At 43.1% G+C, this 23,590-nt stretch overlaps 1 protein-coding gene across 1 annotated transcript in view; it reads left to right on the top strand.

Moving 5' to 3' along the window:
* The window catches only part of LOC126267131 (hemicentin-2-like), a 140,858-nt gene that overhangs the window by 70,787 nt on the left and 46,481 nt on the right, over positions 1-23,590 (top strand). The window contains exon 6 of the mRNA XM_049972054.1: positions 10,302-10,461. Within this exon, the coding sequence (XP_049828011.1) occupies positions 10,302-10,461 (160 nt within the window). The remainder of the gene's footprint in view (positions 1-10,301; positions 10,462-23,590) is intronic.

The following is a 23,590-nucleotide window of genomic DNA, read 5'->3' as shown; positions in this document are numbered from 1 at the left end:
GTGTGCAGAAGCAGTGTGTGCAGCGGCCTATCGATTTTAGCACCGTGACTCAGATATAATGACGGGGGAAAGTTTCGCTCTGAAGATCGTGTTAATATCCCATTGCACTGACTCTATTGGATGCGAAAAGTTGACATCTCATCACTTATTCTCGTTCCCGTCCCCGGTAGCTGAGTGGGCAGCGTGACAGACTGTCAATCCTAAGGGCCGGGTTCGATTCCCGGCTGGGCCGGACATTTTCTCCGCTCAGCGACTGGGTGTTGTACTAATCATTATCATTTCATCCACAATGACGCGCAGGTCGCCGAAGTGGTCTCAACTCGAAAGACCTGCAGCAGGCGAACGGTCTATTTCACGGGAGGCCCTAGGCACACGACATTTCATTTCACTTATTCTCGTACATGCAGATTCGGCGACGTGCATAAACTCGCAGGCGGCATCTTATCCAGCTGCAAAGACGTGAAGATAGTGATAACTGCTGCTTGTGCCTGTGCCCTGTCACACAACGGTTTCAGCTGCCAGATTACATAGAATACGCGAAACGCGTAGGAATAACATTAGGTTGTCTATAAAACTCGCAACACACAGGGAAAAAGAAATGAATGAAAATACTGAGTTACTTTGATCCTAATCAACTCAGTTTACATTATCCAACATTCCCTGCTCCTTACCTTGTCACAGGTATTGTTCGTTAATAGAGGATAGGGCAACCAAACTCGAGGTCAACAAGAGGCTGGGGAGAGAAGGAGCGAACGCCCTCCACCACATTAGCGTATTGTTGCAAGGTATTTTTTGTTTAAAGAAGATGATTGAGAAGTCTGTATTATATAGGGTTTTGGCAGTGTTGGAAATGGAAAATTTTTATGGGTGCTTACAAGTCGCCAACGATCTTCATAGAAATTAAAAATGCACTATATCTTATGTATATGAACCGCTCTACAAACTGTCGTATGGGCGCCCTTGACCTACTACTGTAATCACAGCATGTGAATTCTGTACCGTGACGAACAACACGACTATTCCCTTGATGGCAAAGACCACGGTAAGTGTTGTGGTGCATTTGTCCCCCCGGAAGGCAGACGAGGCAGATGTTTCAGGGCCGTTTCTGCAGCCATCAATAAGCTGGAGGCGATGGGAGGCAGTGGCAGAGTCTGTTCCTAGGAGTAAAACAAAGAAGACAATTTTGGGTGGAGCGAAGTAAAAGGGTCGCAAGAAGTTGGTGTGTGGTTAGGTTACCGGAGGAGATAACAGTGAGCACAGGTGGGGCTTCCCTACGAAAATGACATGATAGGAGGTGCATTGAAGCTCTAAGGCCTTCGATTTTTTTTCTCCGGACTGGAAAGAGATAGAAACATGCGCATTGTTTTAAAATGAGGCCGTGTTTATTGTCAATACGTCCCAGAGATGGCAGCACCGTACGGCAGATGGAATTTTACTGCCAGCGGCGAGAATGAGAACGGTTTTAAAAACTTATAATGGCGACGTTTTCCTTACTTGAACAGCATGCAATCATTCGTTTTCTGAATTTGCGTGGTGTGAAATCAATTGAAATTCTTCGACAGTTGAAGGAGACATGTGATGATGGAGTTATGGATGTGTCAAAAGTGCGTTCGTGGGTGCAACAGTTTAAAGAAGGCAGAACATCGTGTGACAACAAACCGAAACAACCTCGGGCTCGCACAAGCCGGTCTGACGACATGATCGAGAAAGTGGAGAGAATTGTTTTGGGGGATCGCCGAATGACTGTTGAACAGATCGCCTCCAGAGTTGGCATTTCTGTGGGTTCTGGTCGCATTTTCAGGTCTTCATGCAGGATTGTGTACAAAGTGTCATCCAGGTGGGTGCCACGAATGCTGACAGACGACCACATAGCTGCCCGTGTGGCATGTTGCTAAGCAATGTTGACGCGCAACGACAGCATGAATAGGACTTCCTTTTCGTCGGTTGTGACAATGGATGAGACGTGGATGCCATTTTTCAATACAGAAACAAAGCGCCAGTCAGCTCAATGGAAGCACACAGATTCACCGCCACCAAAATATTTCGGGTAACCGCCAGTGCTGAAAAAATGATGGTGTTCATGTTCTGGGACAGACAGGGCGTAATCCTTACCCATTGGGTTCCAAAGGCACTACGGTAACAGGTGCATCCTACTAAAATGTTTTCAAGAACAAATTCGAGCTAACGTTACGCAACAGTTTCTTCATGATAACTTTGAAGTGATTCCTCATGCTCCCTACTCACCTGAACTGGCTCCTAGTGACTTTTGGCTTTTTCCAACAATGAAAGACATTCTCCATGGCCGCACATTCAGCAGCCGTGCTGCTATTGCCTCAGCGATTTTCCAGTGGTCAAAGCAGACTCCTAAAGAAGCCATCGCCGCTGCCATGGAATCATGGCTTCAGCGTTGTGAAAAATGTGTACGTCTGCAGGGAGATTACGTCGAGAAGTAACGCCAGTTTCATCGATTTAGGGTGAGTAGTTAATTAGAAAAAAAATCGGAGGCCTTAGAACTTGAATGAATCTCGTAGATCGGTTGCTATCTTTACCTGGCACCTCTAGTTAAGGGGAAGAAAGAGGTTCAGCATGAGCTACGGACCATTACATGACTGCGTTCACAAGTAATGGTGGCATCCTGGTGGAAATGCGATTGAGGCGGTGCACTAATTACAATAGCCAAGAAAATTTTACTTTTTCCAGTAAATGGCGTAAAAAAAGCTAGTCCTTATGTTTTTGAGTGAGCTGATATAAAAAATATTCATTAAAACGCAAGATTATCTCTCGTTTTGAATTTATGGTAACTTTACGATATTGCCTCTGTAGACATATGCACGTATTTACCTAGGAGGAAAGTCACTGAAGGCGCAACCGCTTTGGACGGTTTTCGTAGTTTCTTGCTGGTGATTCCATGATTAGTCTTCAGCACTAATCGCCTACACACATGCACTCCACTTTACCTGGTATCTCATTTCGATATCCAAAATTTTCTGGTACAAGCGTTCTCCGTGCTCGTTGGTTACAACACCACTGTTGTCATGAAAGAAGTCGAAGTGAGAATCTAGGATATGTTACTATAAGGACATGTTGCACCCGAGTGTACTGTGGCAGTGTAAAGGATTTCCTAGTTTTTTCCCTCCTATCGGCTGGAAAGTTCGCCAACATTTGGACAGCGACATCCAAAGCTAACTTTGCATAACTCGTCACGATATTTGTACAGTGAAGACCAAGACGAGGAAATTTCTCACCAGAAGAGAGAAATGCTTCTACGTTTTTGTCCTTGGTCCTAACGAAGTTTTCCGTTAGGCCAAATTCTATACGAAGAGCAGGGAGAATTATGTTTTTAGTTTCGACAACTTTTTCGCTCATAATACTGTGATATCATAGTTCCCGTGGTCGACACTTAGGCCATGTTTTCTTTTTGTAGCGAATTGCTTTCTCAGAGGCACAGGAAGGCACAGAATTTTTTGTATCCGTGTTATATCCTAAGTAACATGGCTATGTCTTTTATATCCCAGGAAATCTGCAATTAAACTTGGCATAGTTCAATCGCAATAACAACTGTTTATGTTGTTATATATTTCATTCATTTAAGATTCACACCCAATAGGAACCCATGATAACACGTTGCCATTACGCAGTAGCACACGCTTGAGACTTCCTTTGAAGGAGTCGACGAAAAGCCTTCACTGATCACTTTCACAGACAATGCCCATAGCAGCCATTAGTCCTTGTGAATCACTATGAAATACAAAGTTCTTTCCACTTTCGAAGGTAATGGTGCAGCACTATTTTCAATCGACCTCGTCACTATCACAAACACGTGGGACAGGAACAGGCTGTCCGTTTCCGTGATGCAATGGCCACGTGGTCGTCGTTATGTTAGCATATGTCGGAAATTCCATATGTTGATGGAGTGGTCATACAAAAGTAACAGTCATTCACATCGTTTAAATGTTCTCTCCAGATCAAGGATATAGCGAAGCCCATGAAAGATCTTCTACGATTCAACTGCGAATGAAGAAAATTCCAGACAGAATATATGCAACATACATCAGGAGCTCACGGCTTTTCGTGGTCCCGATTTTACAAGAGCCTCTACGCCTTCCTAACATACGGCGTTATTGGCTACCTTTGTGATTTCAATGTAGCCTGTCCACAAATGTACCAGAAATTGTCAGCGCTGTTAACGCATTTGCGTGGCGTATTGAATCACAGGTACTACAATGACCACACGCACTGACTACACATCAGTAACACGTTCTACCAGCACACAAACAGAATACAGCTTGTTAACAGACTGAAACTAAGCTTAAATCAAACATGCTGCGCTCCTCCCTTCCTCTTCCCCTTCTTGTTGTTGCTACGAACACGGGCTAGAAATAGGGACAAGATATACACAACTATTGTTGCCTGAAAATCCATCTCTGTGTCTACTATCAGCGGCGTTTCGAAGCCTATACGGGAAGGCATAGACAATGAACGCCAATAAATTATAATTACAATTTAATGCACCCACTTTAACTCGGAAATGAGAGTTAATTCGAGTTTTTCATTGTCGTTTTCATTATTGGCGTGGTCGATATCGTTAATAAACGTTTATTTCATCCCAGCTACATTTTCACTGTTGGCTAATGCATCGTGCGAACAAATCAGTGAGTGCAGCCACCTGTAAATATCTATATACTTGGAAGTCTGTGGATGTTACGTTAACTACTGGTGCCGGCCGCAGTGGTCTCGCGGTTCTAGGTGCGCAGTCCGGAACCGTGCGACTGCTACGGTCGCAGGTTCGAATCCTGCCTCGGGCATGGATGTGTGTGATGTCCTTAGGTTAGTTAGGTTTAAGTAGTTCTAAGTTCTAGGGGACTGATGACCACAGCAGTCGAGTCCCATAGTGCTCAGAGCCATTTGAACCATTTGAACTACTGGTTGGCTATTTGTGGCATGCGGGGCGTGCGATAGCGGGTGCTGTGAGGCAGAGTAGAAATGACGGTATCATTCCACGCTGTGGGCATGATTTAAAGTGTTTAGCATAATATGGCTGTTGACCACTGTGAACACGAACCGATTGGTTACCTCCAGTGGTTGTAAGACATTACTATGTTATTGATTCTATGTGACTGAGGCAGTTGCTCTCATTTGTTGTATTAAGATTTTTATGCCGCTATGTGAATGAGCTGTTACGTATTTTATTGAGTAAGAAGTTATTCGGACATAAGCATCGGCTGTTTATTGACGTTGAGGATGGGTGCTGTTTTACACGTGCTCTTGGCACTAGTAGATCAACGAGTAATTAGAGCTTATATTTACTGGTCCCAGATGAAGTTAAGTATTTCTGAGCATCGTAAAACTGACAGTTATTAATTATATACGGGGGAGCGGTAAAGTGAGTGTTTAGAATTCACGTTGTGGCGTACTGTAGTCCGAATAGAGGGCATGGTTTATAGTGACCCGTGGGAGGTTTGTATTCAATTATTTTTCAGTTCCGATAACGAAGTGGACACGTGAGGAGTCCCCATTTTGTGCTGAAGTGTGTTTCTCGAATTCGCATTCAATCATTGCAGGGCAGCGTGCTTTTCATTTGCGATTTGCAGTACCTCCACGTGGACTTGTTCCTGGACGGCAATCAATTTTAGATTGGGTAAATTACATTCAGAACAACAGGTGATGCGTCATGCGAACCAAGAGGACTTGAGAGAAGGGGTACAACACCACAAAATGTTGAAATAGTTAGAGCAGCAGTACTGGATGCTTCGAACGCTTAGCTCGGAAAAACGCACTTGCTCTTGGTATTTCAAGATGTTCTCTCCACCGGATTCTTAATAATGAACTAAATTTTCAACCATGTAAAATGTGCGTGGTCCAGCAATTGTCACTCCGGGCTTACGTGACACGAAGAACATCTTGTGAAGACATGCTTGCAACCATATCTAATGACGCAAATGTGTTCTTTTTTGATGAGGCACATTTTCACCTCGGTGGGTGTGCAAACAAACAGAACATGTGGTACTGGAGAGACACGAACCCCAGGCAAATTCATCACAGACCCGTGCACTCAGACCGTGCCACTGTGTGGAGCGCCATATCAGGAGTAGTCATCACTGGCCCTTATTTTATTCGAGGAAAACCTTCGTGCTGTTACTGTGAATTGGGATCGTTACTTAACTGTGCTGCAAGAGTTTTTCCAGCCGGCTTTCGAGGCAATACAGTTGCAGGATACCTGGTTTCGACAAGACAGGGCCACTGCACACACACCGGGCTTTGTCATGAATTTTTTGAGGCAAACGTTTCCTGAAAGAGGTATCTCTCGGATGAAGGGTCTCAACTGGCCGACATGATCAACGTACTTAACCCCATGCGATTTTTTTCTTTAGGATTACCTGAAGTCAAAGACGTATTGCAACCGTCCCAACATCCTGGAAGACCTACATAACAGTTTTGAGGCTGAAATTGCTATAATACCAGAAGACTTGCTTGAAAGAGTACATGAAAATTTCAGAAAACGACTGCGGCAGGTGTGGATTGTGAAGGTAGATACACATTTGGCAGGTATACCGTTTAAACGAAGTAAATAGAAGCTTCCATTATTGTCTAATATGAGAACAATGAAAATGTTAGTTTCTATATGTTCATTATTTTTTATCTAATTCCTAAATCAACAATTTACCGCGCTCCTACCTGTAGTTGTGGTCGGATGACAGATACTATAAATTGTTATGCTGTTTCCCGCTTGCCCATTATAGGGCAAGATTGAATTTGCTGCTTGAGAAGTCCTCAGGCTGTACATTTTGTTTTATTTTAAAAGGTTTACTATTTTTTAAATTGAGATTTAGACGCATAATAAAATAATCCTTAATTTGTGCCTCAAGTCCACACAACTCCCAGCTAAAACCACACTTCATAAAATTCCCATGCTTCTGTTTGCTATGAGTAAACATCAAGAATTGACCTTTAGCACGAGGACAGCATCATCTCTCGACCAAGTTTCACATCAAATGTTATATCTGCTAGTTATGTGCAGGTGAAACCCTCCACGGTGTTCCCGAATTTTAATTTGGTCTTTCTCTATTTTTTCTGTTTCCTTAAGCTTTGTGTGTGTGTGTGTGTGTGTGTGTGTGTGTGTGTGTGTGTGTGTGCTGAAGAAGGTGGGTCGTTCCTTGCGAATGCCGATAAACGATTACTGGTGCTGTTTTGCTCAACTTTTCCTGCACTTGCATGTAAGTGAGTGGAGAGTGTGACTTTATATTAATACAGAAAAGTCTGAGAAGCCTGTAAGGGTGTTGCAGGGTGTGCTGTGCAGAGAAGAAATTGTTAGTAAAAACAATTGATACAATCGCTGTTTCAGAATTCATTAGTGTTAAAGTTAGACAATCAGCCCATTGCGAGCACAAATACATGTGGCTGCCAGAAGCAATTACAGTATGTAGTTGTCATAAGATAGATGACAGCGCTCCAGACTACTCGGCCTTAGGCTCGGGTTCGAGCCTTTCTACCGTTCCGCTGAGCGTGGAGGCGCAGTGGTTAACATACTGCACTTGCATTCGGGAGGACGAGACTGTTCAATCCCGCGTCCGGCCATTCTGATTTAGATTTTCCGTGATCTCCCTAAATCGCTCCAGGCAATTGCCGGGATGGTTCTTTTGAAAGGGTACTGTCAACGTCCTTCCCCCTCCTTCCCTGATCGGATGAGACCGATGACCTCGCTGTTTGGTCTCCTCCCCCAAACAACCGAACCCAATCCCAGCTTCCTTACAACCGTCCCAATTTTTGTATCGCTCTATTGTTCAACACAAAAGTTTTTTTCTTAATAGTTACCTGTCGGTACTATCTACCCTGCCGTACCCTTACAAGCATTTCACTCTGTTTTGAGCACCATTTATATACGAGGGTTGGAACTTAAATAATAGCAACTATTTATTCACAACCGATACAGAATAGTTGCATGTTTGGACATGCTACTGACCTTCAAAGTAGTCACCAGCGTTGATTAGAGCCCGTTACGAAGGATGTGGAAGGCGTATTATACCATTAGCAGAGGCTGTTCTGTTGATGGTGCGAATGGAGTGGTCTACCGCTGTCGAATCTCCTGAACAGTTCTAAAGCGAAAGCCATGAAATGGTTCCTTCATCTTCCGAACCAAATCCAAGTCACAAGGACTTAAGTTGTGTTACTGTTCGTTTCTGGAGCATCACCTGCGACCAGCTTTGCGAAAGAAGTATGCTTCAATTTCCCCTAAAATATTGAAAAAGTCACATTTCACCTAAAAATGAGTCGGGCAAAAAGACCCGATAAGATTAAGATGGTAACGTAGTAACGATTAATTTGAAGCATTTACGCAAACCTTCTTCTGCAGCCTATTACAGTAACAGCGTTGTACATAAAAAAGATTGCAGCTTTGTATAAGTAAAGTGAATAGGGTACATTGAGATAAAACAGTGATTCAGATCCGTGCTACAGAAGATCAAACGCCCAATCGCATTGTGGAATGGCTGAATAAACTGTACGGGAGTGCTACAGCAGCCGTTAACACCGTTGGACGGTCGATTCGTCGCTGTATTGAAGCTGAACTGCAAATACAAATGGTTCAAATGGCTCTGAGCAGTATGAGACTTAACGTCTGAGGTCATCAGTGCCCTAGAATTTAGAACTACTTAAACCTAGCTAACCTAAGGATATCACACAGCCGACCAGTGTGGCCGAGCGGTTGTAGGCGCTTCAGTTTGGAACCGCGCGACTGCTACGGTCGCAGGTTCGAATCCTGCCTCGGGCATGGATGTATGTGATGTCCATAGGTTAGTTAGGTTTAAGTAGTTCTCAGTTCTGGGGGACTCATGACCTCTGATGTTGAGTCCCATAGTGCTCAGAGCCATTTTTGACATCATACACATCAATCCCAGAGGCAGGATTCGAACATGCGACCGTAGTAGTGGCGGGGCTCCAGAGTGTAGCGCCTAGAAACGATCGACCTCTCCGGCCGGCAGTGCACAGACAGTTGGCTCATGAAACACAGAACGGTCGGCCAGTGACTCACTTCACATAACATCGAGCGTGTTGATTAAATCATCCGTTCGCCTCGCTAAGAGAAATTCATCAGGGTCGTCATTTTCAAGAGGTGGGGACCTTGACAGATTCTGTGCACGAGTAAGTGATAAAGCATGACCGGACATGTATAATTTCTGTTGGTTCAAAGTGGAGAAAAACTACGGACAGTGTTGAAGATCATATAGAAATGTGATAAATTAATCATGAATGTTGCAACTGTTACCACATGTATAAAGTTTGTACATGTTTACTTCTCTTCTAATATAAAAATTAAGAAACGTTAAAGACTCAAGTAGTAAAAAGTGTTTAAAGATAGGCGGGACTCTTCTCTTTCGGGACAGTTTAGGGCTTTAGCCTTTGACACTAATAACAGTTGTAAGCTAGAACTTGTTTTGAGTTCCGTGAAGACTCGAGGATACTTCGAATAGTGCGGCACTAGGTAAGTACTACTGTCGGAAATTAATAGATTCTTGCTGGTTGTAAATGGTGACTGCATTCGTACGTGCTGGACAGACTTCCATAATAAACATGTCAGAGTATTTGCGAGCATTTATCTCGGCCTGTGCTTCGCAAGTATAGGCAGTACCCTATTTCCACTATCGTCAGATGCTGGTTTTGTTTTACTTCCGTAACACTCAGTACAAATATATGTGAAGTCCACTTACGTCACCGATTTTTTTTTACCACGAACCTACAGATCTGAATAGAAAGAAGACATCCAGATGGCTGCAGGGAGCAGCTGGCTTAACGCCAAGCACTTAATTTCTAGGCATGTGGATGCTCCTAGCTAGCTAGTAAGTCATTTGTCCAAGCATTGCCTTACGACACATCAAGTAGATTCGCTGATTAATGCGCCGAGTGAAACCCATTCATAAAGGAGCCTATTATGAACCATAAGCCCCCTGGTAATGTCATAGTGTGATAAAATATTCTACAAAATATTCCACAAAAGCATAAGCAGAGAGATGAATATTGCCTAATACCTCATTACGCGTTAATACTAATGCTCTTCACTGTAATGTCCAGTTAACATATAGAGCCTTTTCCTACTTCCGGGCTCTCTTGAGCGTGTTGAGTACTGCTAAACTATTAGGATTAAAACTGAACGCGTGCAGGTGGAGAGAAGAGCAGTATTAATTAACATAATTGATACTTTCGAGATATAACAACAGCTGAGGCCTGTAAAATGGATTGTGTTGTCCTAATGACCGATAGTACATTAATCTGAAGTTGAAGGTGTTGTTGTTCATTTCATTTTACAGGGACAACCACTGAAGGAGGTCACTTCCAGTGGGCCACTCAACCACGAGTATAGTCTGAGACTGAACGACATCAATCGCACACAGGCTGGCAATTACACGTGCATCGTTTCCAATGCGATAGGGGACACTGAGAGCTCTCCGTTGCGGGTGACCGTTAAGTGTAAGTTACATCACGAATGAGCATCCCAGTTTTTCTATAAATTATTGTCACTAAATTGAAGTTTTTAACTGCAAGTATATAGTAACCATACTCACAACACTTGTCTATCAGTTATAGAGACAAATGGTGCGATGTCTAATTAACTATGTACTGCTGGGAACTTAATTTTGATTGGGTTCATGTGTAACTATAGTTACGGTGAGAGTACGTGCACGCTTGTCACATTTGGCAGCTGCTGCAACTGAACACGATGCCATAACGCTAGTTATTGGTCAAAGCATTTATCATGATAGAAGATCTTAACCGGTAGCTCATCAACCAAAAATACAGGTTGATAACAAACAAATTTTAGAAATGAATTTCATTGATTCTTCATCTGTATCGCTATCAACTTTCTGACTACTTAAGTAACACATGCGACGAATTTCCCGAGAATTTAATAGCTACAGTACAATTTGATCAGAAGAGTGCACGTTCGAGTCCTGTCACATTCGCCATGTTTGTAGCAATGCTGCTAACGTATGTAGTAATTTTCCCTTATGTTACGATGGATAAAGCCATATTTGTTGACATTTTTTGCATTCAGAATGGTGTCACCAGTAACACAACCAGATTCTTCGCAAATATGCCATTTCTGTTTTCCCTTTCTAATTCGTATAATCATAATGTTTATGTTTTAAGTAAATTTGACCATGAAACATTCCTTTGTAGGCGCCCCGGTGGTCCCTGTCGCCTACGGTGGACTGGAGGCCGAGCGGTGACTTCTCCAGTTGTCAGGATGCTAGGAAATGACTGTGGATGCGTCACAAACACCAAAGAAACATTATTAATTCGTGACACCTTTATTCCTGGCGAGTACAAGATGGCCCGCGTAACACGGGCTGGCTGAGCTTGGTGATATCAACGATCTTCCCCGAGTCCTCGCTGACTCGTAGCGATGACACCAGATCCGGGCCGCACTAGTCTTGCTAGCGCAGCCTTGCTTGCTGTGACGTAGTGGAGGAATGCCCTTATTTCAGCCGCGCATGGCTGGCGGCGCCCAGCTGGCCGGCGGATGTAGGCCGCTGGCGTAGGAGGCTCCGGGTAGGAGTCCCGGTGCTATCGGCACGAGAACCGTTCTAGTAGTGTGGAGTGTACTCTATCCCACCCCGTCTTCATCACTGCTCCTCCTGGTTGCTCGTCCGCGGTGGACGGGCGGAACGGTCTGCATTCCCCCAACGTCTTCGGCTCACCAGGTTGTGACGGTGGATGCAAAGGGCCTAGGCCCCACAGGATCTCTATGACGGCTCACTGATATGGTCAGCATTGGCAGCGAGCGAATCTGCCGCGATGTCTGCCAATCCTGGGTTGATGATTGATAGTGACAGCAGAGAGGACCAGAGCTGGTACTGTCCCCTCACGTCTGCAGCTGGATGGGCCGCCCTTACTGCAACTTCTCCTTAATAAAGATTAACATTTCGATAGCGGAGCTGCGCGCTACGCAGCGACGCAGTACACATCTAACTGCAAGTCTGACTGCGAGTGCCTTGTTGCTATAAAAGCTGTCGTATTTAAAGGAAACACGAGCGACGTCCTGACGTAATGCTCATTTGTAATGAATGTATTTGTTACACTTATACTGCTGATTTATCTGTCGTACTCGCCCCTTAGGTGTTCTTGTGACAGAGTTACGTGTTATTACGGCAGACTTACGCGAAGTTGCGAAATGCAGTACAGCATACGCTATACCTCTGCCTTACACTCCACCAAAGTCTCCATTTAACACAAACTCGCATGCTAAGCAATTCCCTCTCGCCTGTTGTGTGTAACCAGACCACTGCCCCTGCGTGACGACACATTCCGATATATGTGCAATCCTCTTACCTCTTGGCTACCCCACTGCCTCTGGCTCTCGGCATAGGCAACGAAACTTTGACAATATTCCACGTTTCCAACTCTTTACTATTCAGCGACATTACACCTCCTAATACTTATTTTAAGAAAAAACAAGATTTAGTGTAAATTTAAAGCTTATGACTTCAGATGCTCTTATTAGATAAAGGAAATCACTGCCAAACTTGTCAAACTCAGCACATGCGAGTACCTTTGGAGAGATACTGATTCTTCGAACTGCTTGTGATATTGCCTGACTTAATATTAATACGCTTGAAATACGTCCTTGTCAAGTAAAGTCTCTGATCAGAGATGTCATTTGCTCATTTATTATTTGCCACATTCATTCAATTTATTGTAATTTAAATATTTCCTTACCTTCTCGTAGATACTGCAAATTAATTATTTTAGTGTGGATCTGTTTCGCTACTGGTTAGTGTATAAACCAACTTCAACAAGTTCTTGTTCACTAATAACTTAATTTGCACCTGTATAGCTACCTTAACATACAATTCCTTAGTAGGATCAGCATATTGATTCAATACTGATTCTATGCAGATATGATTAGCATTTGACAAGACTCATGCAGATCTCCCTAAGACCTGCTACATTTTTTTTACAAAATTAAAAAGTAATTTCAATTCAATAACATCTAATGGTAATCTTGAGAATGTCTCCGAGCCGTCGACATATTCGCTGATAACTGTGCAGTCACGATCAATTCACTCGACATGTAAAAAATAAAAAAATACATATTTATTAAAATATATTTATATAAACTGAATAATATTTCTCAAATAAATAATTATTACATGCTAATAGAACAAGAAAGTTAACAGCTGTCTCCAAAAGCCTCGACCACGTGAATAAGCCAGGCATGTGTTAATACAGAACTGTACATCGTATTCCTTTCTACTGGTACTTCATCCGCATCAATTTGGGCTTCTGCTTCCACTTATCGCTTTCGGCAACGGTTGTCACAAATTACGACCGCCTTACGCCTTATGTGCCTTTAAATCCTTCTACAGGAACAGTAAAATCGATGCATACATTTTGCAGAAATCACGAACAACCTAACTGCGCGTTGCGAACCAGGAACGTAAAGCGCTGTGATCCTAAACGAGAGTCCGTTGTCTCACTACTGCTCTACCATGTAATGCTACCGTAGCGCTTCTGTGATTGCATGTGGTGTCATTCATCTCTTTGGATCAGTCTCTCACCTCTTAGAATGAATTCTTCTAACGGCTATAGATATCTTATCTACGTGTATAGAGCTAGAGCATTGTCCCTGTCACGGAACTTTATTCTGTTGATATGAAGACAACGTATCTCTGTGGAAAATCTTCATTTACATTCTCGCAGTTTTGATTCTGGATTGTATTATTTTTATCGATTTCCTTTCAATTTTCGCTCAAATATGTAAGGCTTTGAAAATTCTTCTGTCCTGAGAAACCATCGGGTTCTTATTATCAACTGATATGTCTATCGGTGAACTTGCACCATCATCAAAGAGGTCATTTTATTTTCTCTCAAATGACAAGTAAATATAAATAAATGATAACATACACTACTGTTCTAATGTATTGGATTTTGATACTAATCTAACAAAAGCGCATTGGCCTTTGAAATTTGAAAATATTTTTAAAGAAGGATGGTCTATAAGTGAGGAGGAACATAGTAATGAAGGACGAGATTGTTTCTAATATTTTAATTTACTATTTCAACGTATCAACAGAACGTACAATGACATGTCATGTCACTGACTATATCGGCGAAAAACGTTAAATACTTTGGTGAAATCTCCATTTAATTTGGTTATAGTATAGAATATTGTGAATCACAACTGCATTATTGACTAGTTGTACCTTAAATCATTGTAGTATTGTGTCGGCCCCTTCTTGGCCCTTAAAACTGGCATGCGGAGTGTACGATAGTGTGCTGTGAGGCAGAATAGGTGTAGTGTATTTAGCAGAAAGTGATTGTTTGCCACCGTGAAGACAAATCGATAGGTTACCCCAGTGGTCTTAAGACATAATTGTTTTGTTGATTTTGTGTGATTGCCCCTGTTCCTCTGACTTGCTGTATTTCTTTTTCTTTAGTCGTACGACTCCCAACTTCTTTGATGTATCCGCTACGTATTCCTCCCCTGTGCCAACCTTTCCATCTCAGAGCAGCACTTTCAACCTATGTCCTTAATTAATTGATGCATGTATTGCAATCTGTGCTTACCCATGCAGTTTTTACCCTCTACAGCTCCCTCTAATACCATGTAACTTATTCCCTGATCTCTTACCATATGTCCTGTCATCCTCTCCATTCTTCTTGTCAGTGTTTCCATAAATTGCTTTCCTCACCTGTTCTAAGGAAAATTTCCTTATTCATTACCTTGTCAGTCCTAATTTTTAACATTTTTCTGTAAAACCATATGTCAGATGATGATATTCTATTCTCTTTCGGCCTTCCGACAGTCCATATTTCACTACCATACAATGTTGTGCTCCAAAAGAACGTTCCCAAAAATTTGTTCATCAAATTAAGGCCTTTGTTAAATACTAGTAGACTTCTCTTGGACAGAAATGGCCTTTCTGCAGTGCTACTATGCTTTTTACATCCTCCCTGGTCCGTCTACCGAGTGTTATTATGCTGTCAAGGTAACAGAATTCCTTAACTAAGTCTAATTGGTAATCATCAATCGCGATGTTAAGTTTCTCGCTCTTCTTCTTTCTGCTAATTATAATTATAATCGACTTTCTTCGATTTACTCTCAGTTCATACTTTGTCCTCATTAGACAGTTCATTCAACGCGTCCTGTAATCCTTTGTCACTTCTACTAAGGATAGAACTGTTATCAGCGAACTTTATCACTGATATACTTTTACCTTGAATTGTAATTCCACTCTTGAATTGTTCATTATTTTCTGTCATTACTTCTTAGATTCATAGATTGATCACTAGGGACGAAAGGCTGTATCTCCATCTCACACCCTTTCTAATACGAGTTCTTCGTTTTTGGTCTTCCGAGCTTATTTGGAACAATAATGGTTCTTATACATATAATGGTTGTTATACATATTGCATATTACCCGTCATTTCTTGTTTTCTTAGAATTTCATCATCTTGTATCATTTGACATTGTCGAATGCTTTTTCAGGTTCGACAAATCCTGTGAACGTGCCTTCATTTTTCATTAGTCTTGCTTCCCTTATCAACTGCAACGTTAGAATTGCCTCTCTGGTGCGTTTACCTTTCCTAAAGCCAAACTAATCGTTATCTAACACATCTTCAAATTTCTTTTCCATTCTTCTGTATTTTATTCTTGTTAGAAACTCGAATGCGTGAGCTGATTGTGCGATAACTCTCCTAGCACCTACCTGCTCTTTGCAATCTTGGGAATTGTGTGGATGATATTTTTCCGAAAGTGAAATGGTACGTCGCCAGACTCATACATTCTACAGACCAATATTAATAGCCGTTTTGTTGCTGCCTCCTGCAATATTTTTGGACATTCTGATGGAATGTTATCTACCCCTATTACCTTATTCGATCTTAAGTCTTCCAAAGCTCCTGTTTATAATACTGGATCCCCTTTATCTTCTACATTGACTTCTGCTTCTTCTTCTATCTCGTCATAGACAAGTCTCCATCCTCATAGAGTCCTTCTCTGTACTCTTTCCACCTGTCAGTAGAATTCCCTTTGCATTCTTAATGTTACCGGTACTGGTGTCAATTTTATGGTGCCCCAATTTCACAATCATCTCTAACACCTCCTGTATTGTTGCACGATGCTTCTTTTGCACTGCTTTACCGACCAGTCAGCAGAAATTCTCACCGCCCCCGGTAGCTGAGTGGTCAGCGGAAGAGAATGTCAATCCTCAGGTCCTGGGTTCCATTCCCGACTGGGTCGTATATTTCCTCCGCTCAGGGACTGGGTGTTGTTTTGTCCTCATCATCATCATTTCATCCCCATCGACGCGCTAATCGCCGAAGTGGCGTCAGATCGAAATTCTTGCACCCGGCGAAATGTGTACTCGACGGGAGGCCATGATCACACGGCATTTACATTTTATTTTACCACAAATTCTTAACTGGATTAAGGTCTCGCGAATTTCACGGCCACAGAAGTTCCCTGGTACCAATTTAGTCATGACAGAACGAATCTCAGATGATAGGTTTGGTCGACATGTAACAGCAGTAACGTTGGTAATTGTATTACAAGTAACCAAAACTGGCATTTACTGATGTGTAGCGTCGGCCGGTGTGGCCGTGCGGTTGTAGGCGCTTCGGTCTGGAACCGCGTGACCGCTACGGTCGCAGGTTCGAATCTTGCCTCGGACATGGATGTGTATGATGTCCTTAGGTTAGTTAGGTTTAAGTAGATCTAAGTTCTAGGGGACTGATGACCATAGATGTTAAGTCCCATAGTGCTCAGAGCCATTTGATGTGTACCATGGTAGCAGGTCTTGTTGGAAAAGGCACCGTGAATCAGGAAAAGCATCAGTTCAGTGGACATCAGAAGGAGCGTATTGATCGCCTGAGGACTGTTTGTTTGTGTTGTCCTCATCATTTCATCATCATTATCGTTTGCGATAGTGGCTAGATTGGATTACGTCAAAAACTGAACGGTGTGAAAATTGGGACTCGGTAAGGGCGCTGATGACCATACAGTTGAGCGCCCCACATGCCAGACATCATCGTCATCATCATATTCGTATTGACAACTGCTCATCGTTACCTTGACAAAGTACAGCGTTCCAGCACTAGGTAAGTTATTGATCAGCACTCTATTACCGATGGGGCACGTTCGCATAAGGCAGTCGGTATGCACCCTTCCGTTTGGGCCACTCCTGAGAGTTTGCGATTGACACTCATCATGGAAAATCGGCTTTAAAGTGAAAATACCACAAATCTCCACTGTTCTTTTATCCAGTTTAATTGCGGTCTGAAATAAGCTAGCCTCTTTTTCATCACTGCAGCAATTCAAAATGACTTCTTCGTGGCAACTCTGATCTTTGTTATCATTGCACATAGACTTTTCCTAACAACTGATGAACTGGAATCAACTCCCGTTGCCTCTTTCCATGCTTTTGCCAGTTCAGCTGAAGTAGCACTCCTAGTTTTCCCGCTTAGCCGACGAAGTATTCTGCCCACCTGGAGCAAAGAAATGCCTGGGCGCCATATTCGTAGTAAAGTTTCTATATTTCCTTTGGCCATCAGCTTTCGCAGGTTTGGACCCACAGCTCACCACGAACAGCTGAATCTCTTCCCAATTTCAGTGTTAGCGAAACCTCGCTCAACACAGAACACTTTCTGATGCACTACTGGTAGTATGAGATCACATTGTTGCTAGGTATTGGCTCAAGGCATCCCCAACCCCCTCTCAGGGAAAAATGCTGTGTTGCCTGTAACTGTGTAACTAACGAAAGAAAACAACTGCAGTCAAGGACGTGCAATAATTTAGAAAAGTAGTGTTTATCTCTGTAGGATTACGAGGGTTGTTTGAAAAGTTCTCGGAACCACCACGTGAGTCAGCGACAGCACAACGAGTTGTTCACGTGATTGATGATCAATGTAATCATTGGGCTGTTGCCTGTAAACACGAGCCACGTCAGAGTTCTTTGAAGAGAGCTGTGGCCATGGCGTGGCTCTGTTGTTGTTCCCACGTAGTGATATGTTAAGATGGAAAAAATCGAGATTCGAGCAGTGATTAAGTACTTCGTAAAGAAAGGTATGACAGCAAGGGACATTCATGCCCATTTCCAGAATAATCCTCTCCTTCGTATTCAACTATTACCAAGTGGACAAATGAATTAGAATTTGATCGGGAGAGCTGTCGTCGTCCAGGATGTGTCACTACTCCAGAAAGCTGTGCAAAAGTGCACAAAATGGTCATGGAGGATCGCCAATTGAAAGTGCGTGAAATTCCTCGCTCTTGCCAGATGTCATCTGAAAGCATATATCTCATTTTAAATGAAGAATTAAAAATGAGAAAATTATTGCATGATGGGTGCCGCGAATCTAGACGCTGGATCAAAAACGCATGAGAATGGACGTACCGAAATATGTTTCGCCTGTTTTAGGAGAAACGAACAAGATTTTTTGCGCAGGGTCCTGACCACAGACGAAACTTGATTGCACTACTATAAACCAGAGACAAAACAACAGTCAAAGCAGTGGAAACAACCTGATTCTCCTCCACCAAAGAAAGCGAAGACAATTCCTTCTGTGGGAAAGGTCATCGCATCAGTGTTCCGGGATGCGAATGGGATTGTGTTCGTAGTTTATCTCCACACTGGAGATTACTATGCTAACATCCTGGACAAATTGCAACAAAAGATAAGCGAAATTATTCCAGGTTTAGCAAGGAAGAAAGTCATCTTCCATCAAGAAAATGCGCACTAGCACACATGTTCCGTCGCCATGGCAAAATTGCACGAAATATGGTATTAACTGTTGCCACACCCGCCTTATTCACCTGGTAAAGCTCCGCCAGACTACCATCTCTTTCGAAAACAGAAACGTTTTGTTGGTGGACGAAGATTCACTCCCAATGAAGAATTGATAGCTGTAGTTGACAAATATTTTGCAGGCCTGGAGGAAACTCATTTTCGAGATGGGGTGAAGGCTCTGTAACATCTTTGGACCAAGGGCATTAATCTACAAGGACACCACACCGAAAAATAAGAAAAGTTTCAGTGATGTAAGTACTTTTTTTCTATTCCGTTCCGAAAATTTTCAAACCACCCTCGTATACTGAGGTAAGTCATTGTACCTCAATAAATGTGCTGCGACTGTGGACCCACGCATACAAAAGACCGTTTAGGATTATGTTCATTCGTTTAATAAAACACCTTACTTACTACCATTTGTTCATGTAAATGTCTGTCGTCCTTCGTTGGCTGATATTTTGGCAGTTTGTCTCTGCAGGTATCTCAGCAGTAATATACTTGTATTGCAGAAAAGAATCTTAGGACTGAAAATGAAAATATTCGAGACTGTTAATGCTGTATCATCTTAACAGCAAAGCTGCTAGCACCGCACTTTGCTAAGCCATGCCCCTGTTGGAGGTGATAAGCCGTTTCACTCCTCCGAGCAGCCTATTGTATGGAGGCCTACAGTTAAACATCGACCCCGAATCACGAAGCAGTTCGGTAGTTCCCACAGTAGCCATGACTTCCAGAAATGAAAGAAGTTGTGATTGACAGTTTAATGTCCTGGAAGGGAATGGCGATCGATCCACATACTTCCGGATTGACAGGCGAAATACCTTCAGACTTCAAGACGAATATAATAATTAAAATCCCAAAGAAAGCAGGTGTTGACAGATGTGATAATTACCGACCTATCAGTTTAATAAGCCACAGCAGCAAAATACTAACACGAATTCTTTATAGACGAATGGAAAAACTAGTAGAAGCCGACCTCGGGAAAGATTAGATTGGATTTCGTAGAAATATTGGAAGACGTGAGGCAATACTGACCCTACGGTGGTCTTAGAAGCTAGATTAAGGAAAGACAAACCAACGTTTCTAGCATTTGTAGACTTCGAGAAAGCTTTTGACAATGTTGACAGGAATATTCTCTTTAAAATTCTGATGGTGGCAAGAGAAAAATACAGGGAGCGAAAGGCTATTTACAATTTGTACGGAAACCAGATGGCATTATGAGATTCGAGGGGCGTGAAAGCAAAGCAGTGATTCGAAAGGGAGTTAGACAGTGTTGTAGCCTATCCATGACGTTATTCAATATGTATATTGATCAAGCAGTAAAGGAAACAAAAGAAAAATTCGGAATATGTATTAAAATCCATGGACAAGAAATAAAAACTTTGAGGTTAGCCGATGACATTGTAATTCTGTCAGAGACAGCAAAGGACATGGAAGAGCAATTTGACGGAATGGATAGTGTCTTGAAGGGAGGAAATAAGATGAACATCAAAAAAAGCAAAACGAGAATAATGGAACGTGGTCGAATTAAGTCGAGTGATGCTGAGGGAATTAGATTAGGAAATGAGACACCTAAAGTAGTAAATGTGTTTTGATATTTGGGGAGCAAAATAACTGATGACTGTCGAAGTAGATAGGATATAAAATGTAGACTGGCAATGGCAAGGAAAGCGTTTCTGACAAAGAGAAATTTGTTAACATTGAGTACAGATTTAAGTGTCAGGAAGTCTGTAAAAGTATTTGTACGGAAGTGAAACATGGACGATAAATAGTTTGGACAAGAAGAGAATAGAAGCTTTCGAAATGTGATGCTACAGATGAATGCTGAAGATTAGTTGGGTAGATCACGTAACTAATGAGGAGGTACTGAATAGAATTTGGAGAAGAGGAGTTTGTGGCACAAATTGACTAGAAGAAGGGATCGGTTGGTACGACATGTTCTGAGGCATCAAGGGATCAGCAATTTAGTATTGGAGGGCAGCGTGGAGGGTAAGAATCGTAGAGGGTGACCAAGAGAAGAATACACTTAGCAGAGTCAAAAGGATGTAAGTTGCAGTAGGTAGTGAGAGAGGAAGAAGCTGGCACAGGATAGAGTAGCATGGAGAGCTGCATCAAACCAGTCTCAGGACTGAAGTTCACAACAACAATAACTTTCGGATTAGCTGTCTGGCACTATACCACTTAGCAACTGCCTCCCTTACTGCCTTTATTTTACAAGTTTTTTTCTGCTGTCACCAGTGATTTGTTAAATTCATATTAACGGCTGTACGCTAGGATGCTATACTTTTTTTTTGCGAAATGTCTCACTTAAGTAGGTGCAGTAACATAATACAACATTAGCAGATGAATCGCTGTTCGGCACGGCCAGTATCCGTCGGCGTCCACCGATGTTAACCGCTCGCTGTTCTGCTCCTCCCATGAAATAGCACTTTCGAGTTGGGAAGGAGTTCTGGCTGTTCTTTGAGGAGTGGGCAGCGGTGGGCTGGCTATGGGGAGAGTGCGTGTTTCTGGCCTAAACAGCAGCACTTTGGCGGTTGACGGTGCTCTTGCTCTGACAAAGAACCCAGCCACGATGTTGTAGACGAATGGACCGGGGTTGGGTCTCCTTGTGAAAGGCCGTGCGAAGTCCATACCAGTGTTTCTCCGCCCGACCAGCGCGTTCCGCCCTTCACACCTTCGCTACTTGAGAAGGCATCCGTGAAAACCGACTCATTGCAGGGTAAGGAAACATTGTGGAAACATTCATAAGCACATTCGGAAGAGAAATAACGTTTTGTTGATTGCTTGTCATTATACGTTCCTGGCTGCAAACGTTAATCAATGTGACGACCCTCTGCTTCCACGACAGCCGAAACCCGCTTTTCACTATTTTTCACAGCACTTTTTGAATGGTGAACCGTGGAAAATTCAACTGCCGTTAAACTGACCATGCACTGTGCATCCAGCATTCTTAGGCATGGAAACTGTAAAAACTTCTACAACGTGCAGCGCAGATGGCCTACAGTTTCTCTGAGGAGCAATTTCCAAGTAGTCAGTTCGTTCTTCCGAATACCTTTCTTCATCATCGGTGTGGAAAGAGGATCACTCCATTCTCTTTTAATCCGTCGGTATTCGTCGATAGCAGCACTGTTTTGATAAAACAGGTTTACAGTAAAGCCCTGCTCACCTTCTCCCGATCCTTGTTGTGTGTCTGCACTTGTAATGCACACTGACACTTGTGTTTCAATCCGACGGCGCCGTTAGAGTACATGCTCCTAACAACACAAAAAGTGCTGTACACTCACTCCGAAAAGCAGTCCTATATATTAGGGTACCCATACCGTAAACTGTTTCCCATATACTGCATCTCAAGTAGCGGTATATACATACATTTACATCACCTCGGTTCCGAGAGATCCGGAACCTGCACAGAAAATTAGAGTAGAGACCAACATAAACATCGTTTCAGCCCTTTTTATTCCTCACGAAAACCACACTTTGCATGTTGTGCTGCCATAGAGCAAGACCTTGAGAGGTTCTGGTCCAGATTTCTGTATACATCGGTACCTCTAATACCCAGTAGCAAGTCCTCTTGCATTGATGCATGCCTGTATTTGTCGTCGTATGCTATCCACAAGCTCAACAAGGCACTGTTGGTCCAGATTGTCGCACTCCTCAACGGCGATTCGGCGTACATCCCTCAGAGTGGTTTGTGGGTCACGTCTTCCACAGACAGCCCTTTTCAATCTATCCCAGCCATGCTGGGTAGTGTTCATCTCTGTAGAACATGCTGGCCACTCTAGCCGAGCGATGTCGTTATCCTGAAGGGGGTCATTCACAACATGTGAACGATGGGGCGCGAAGTGTCGCCCATGAAGACGAAAGCCTCTCCAATATGCTGCCGAGATGGTTGCACTATCGGTCAGGGGATGGCATTCAGGTATCGTACAGCCGTTACAGCGCCTTCCATGACCACCAGCGGCGTACGTGGGCCCCACAAAATGTCACCCCAAATCAGCTGGGAACCTCCACCTTCCTGCATTCGCTGGTGTGTTTAACGCGTTCAGCCTGACAGGGATGCCTCCAAACACGTTTCTGGCCATTTTCTGGTTGAAAGCATATGCTACATTCATTGGTGAAGAGAAAGTGATGCCAATCCTGAGCGGTCCATTCGGCATGTTGTTGGGCCCATCTATACTGCGCTGCATGGGGCCGCGGTTGCGAAGATGGGCCTCGCTATGGACGTCGAGAGTGAGGTTGCGCATCATGCGGCCTATTGCACAAAGTTTGAGTCGAAGCACGACGTCCTGTTGCTGCACGAAAAGCATTACTGAACATGGTGGCGTTGCTGTCAGTGTTCTTCCCAGATATAATCCGTAGATAGCGGTCATCCAGTGCCGTAGTAGCCCTTGGCCGTAATGAGCGAGGAATGTCATCGATATTCCTCTCTGCATTTCCTCCAAGTCAGAACAACAACACTTAGTTCACTCCAAGAAGCAATGATACTTCTCTTCCTGGCACAAACTAACAATGCGGACGCGATCGAACCTCGTCTAGGCATGGTTGAACTGTAGACAACAGGAGCCGTATACCTCCTTCCTGATGGAGTGACTGTAACTGATCGGCTAACCGATCCCCTCCGTCTAATGCATGCATGGTTGTTTACGTCTTTGGGCAGGTTTAGTGACACCTCTAAACAGTCAAAGGTCTGTGTCTGTGATATAATGCCCACAGTCAACGTCTATTATCAGGAGTTTTGGGAACTGGGGTGATGTAAAACTTGTTCTTGATGTGTGTATATAGGGTTTTCCCCCGGTTTCTGGAGGGTATTCCTT

Source organism: Schistocerca gregaria, chromosome 4 (assembly GCF_023897955.1).
Source record: "Schistocerca gregaria isolate iqSchGreg1 chromosome 4, iqSchGreg1.2, whole genome shotgun sequence".
Taxonomy (NCBI): Eukaryota; Metazoa; Arthropoda; class Insecta; order Orthoptera; family Acrididae; genus Schistocerca; species Schistocerca gregaria.
The sequence above is the reverse complement of the archived record's forward strand: the minus strand, read 5'-3'. Positions and strand labels throughout refer to the sequence as shown.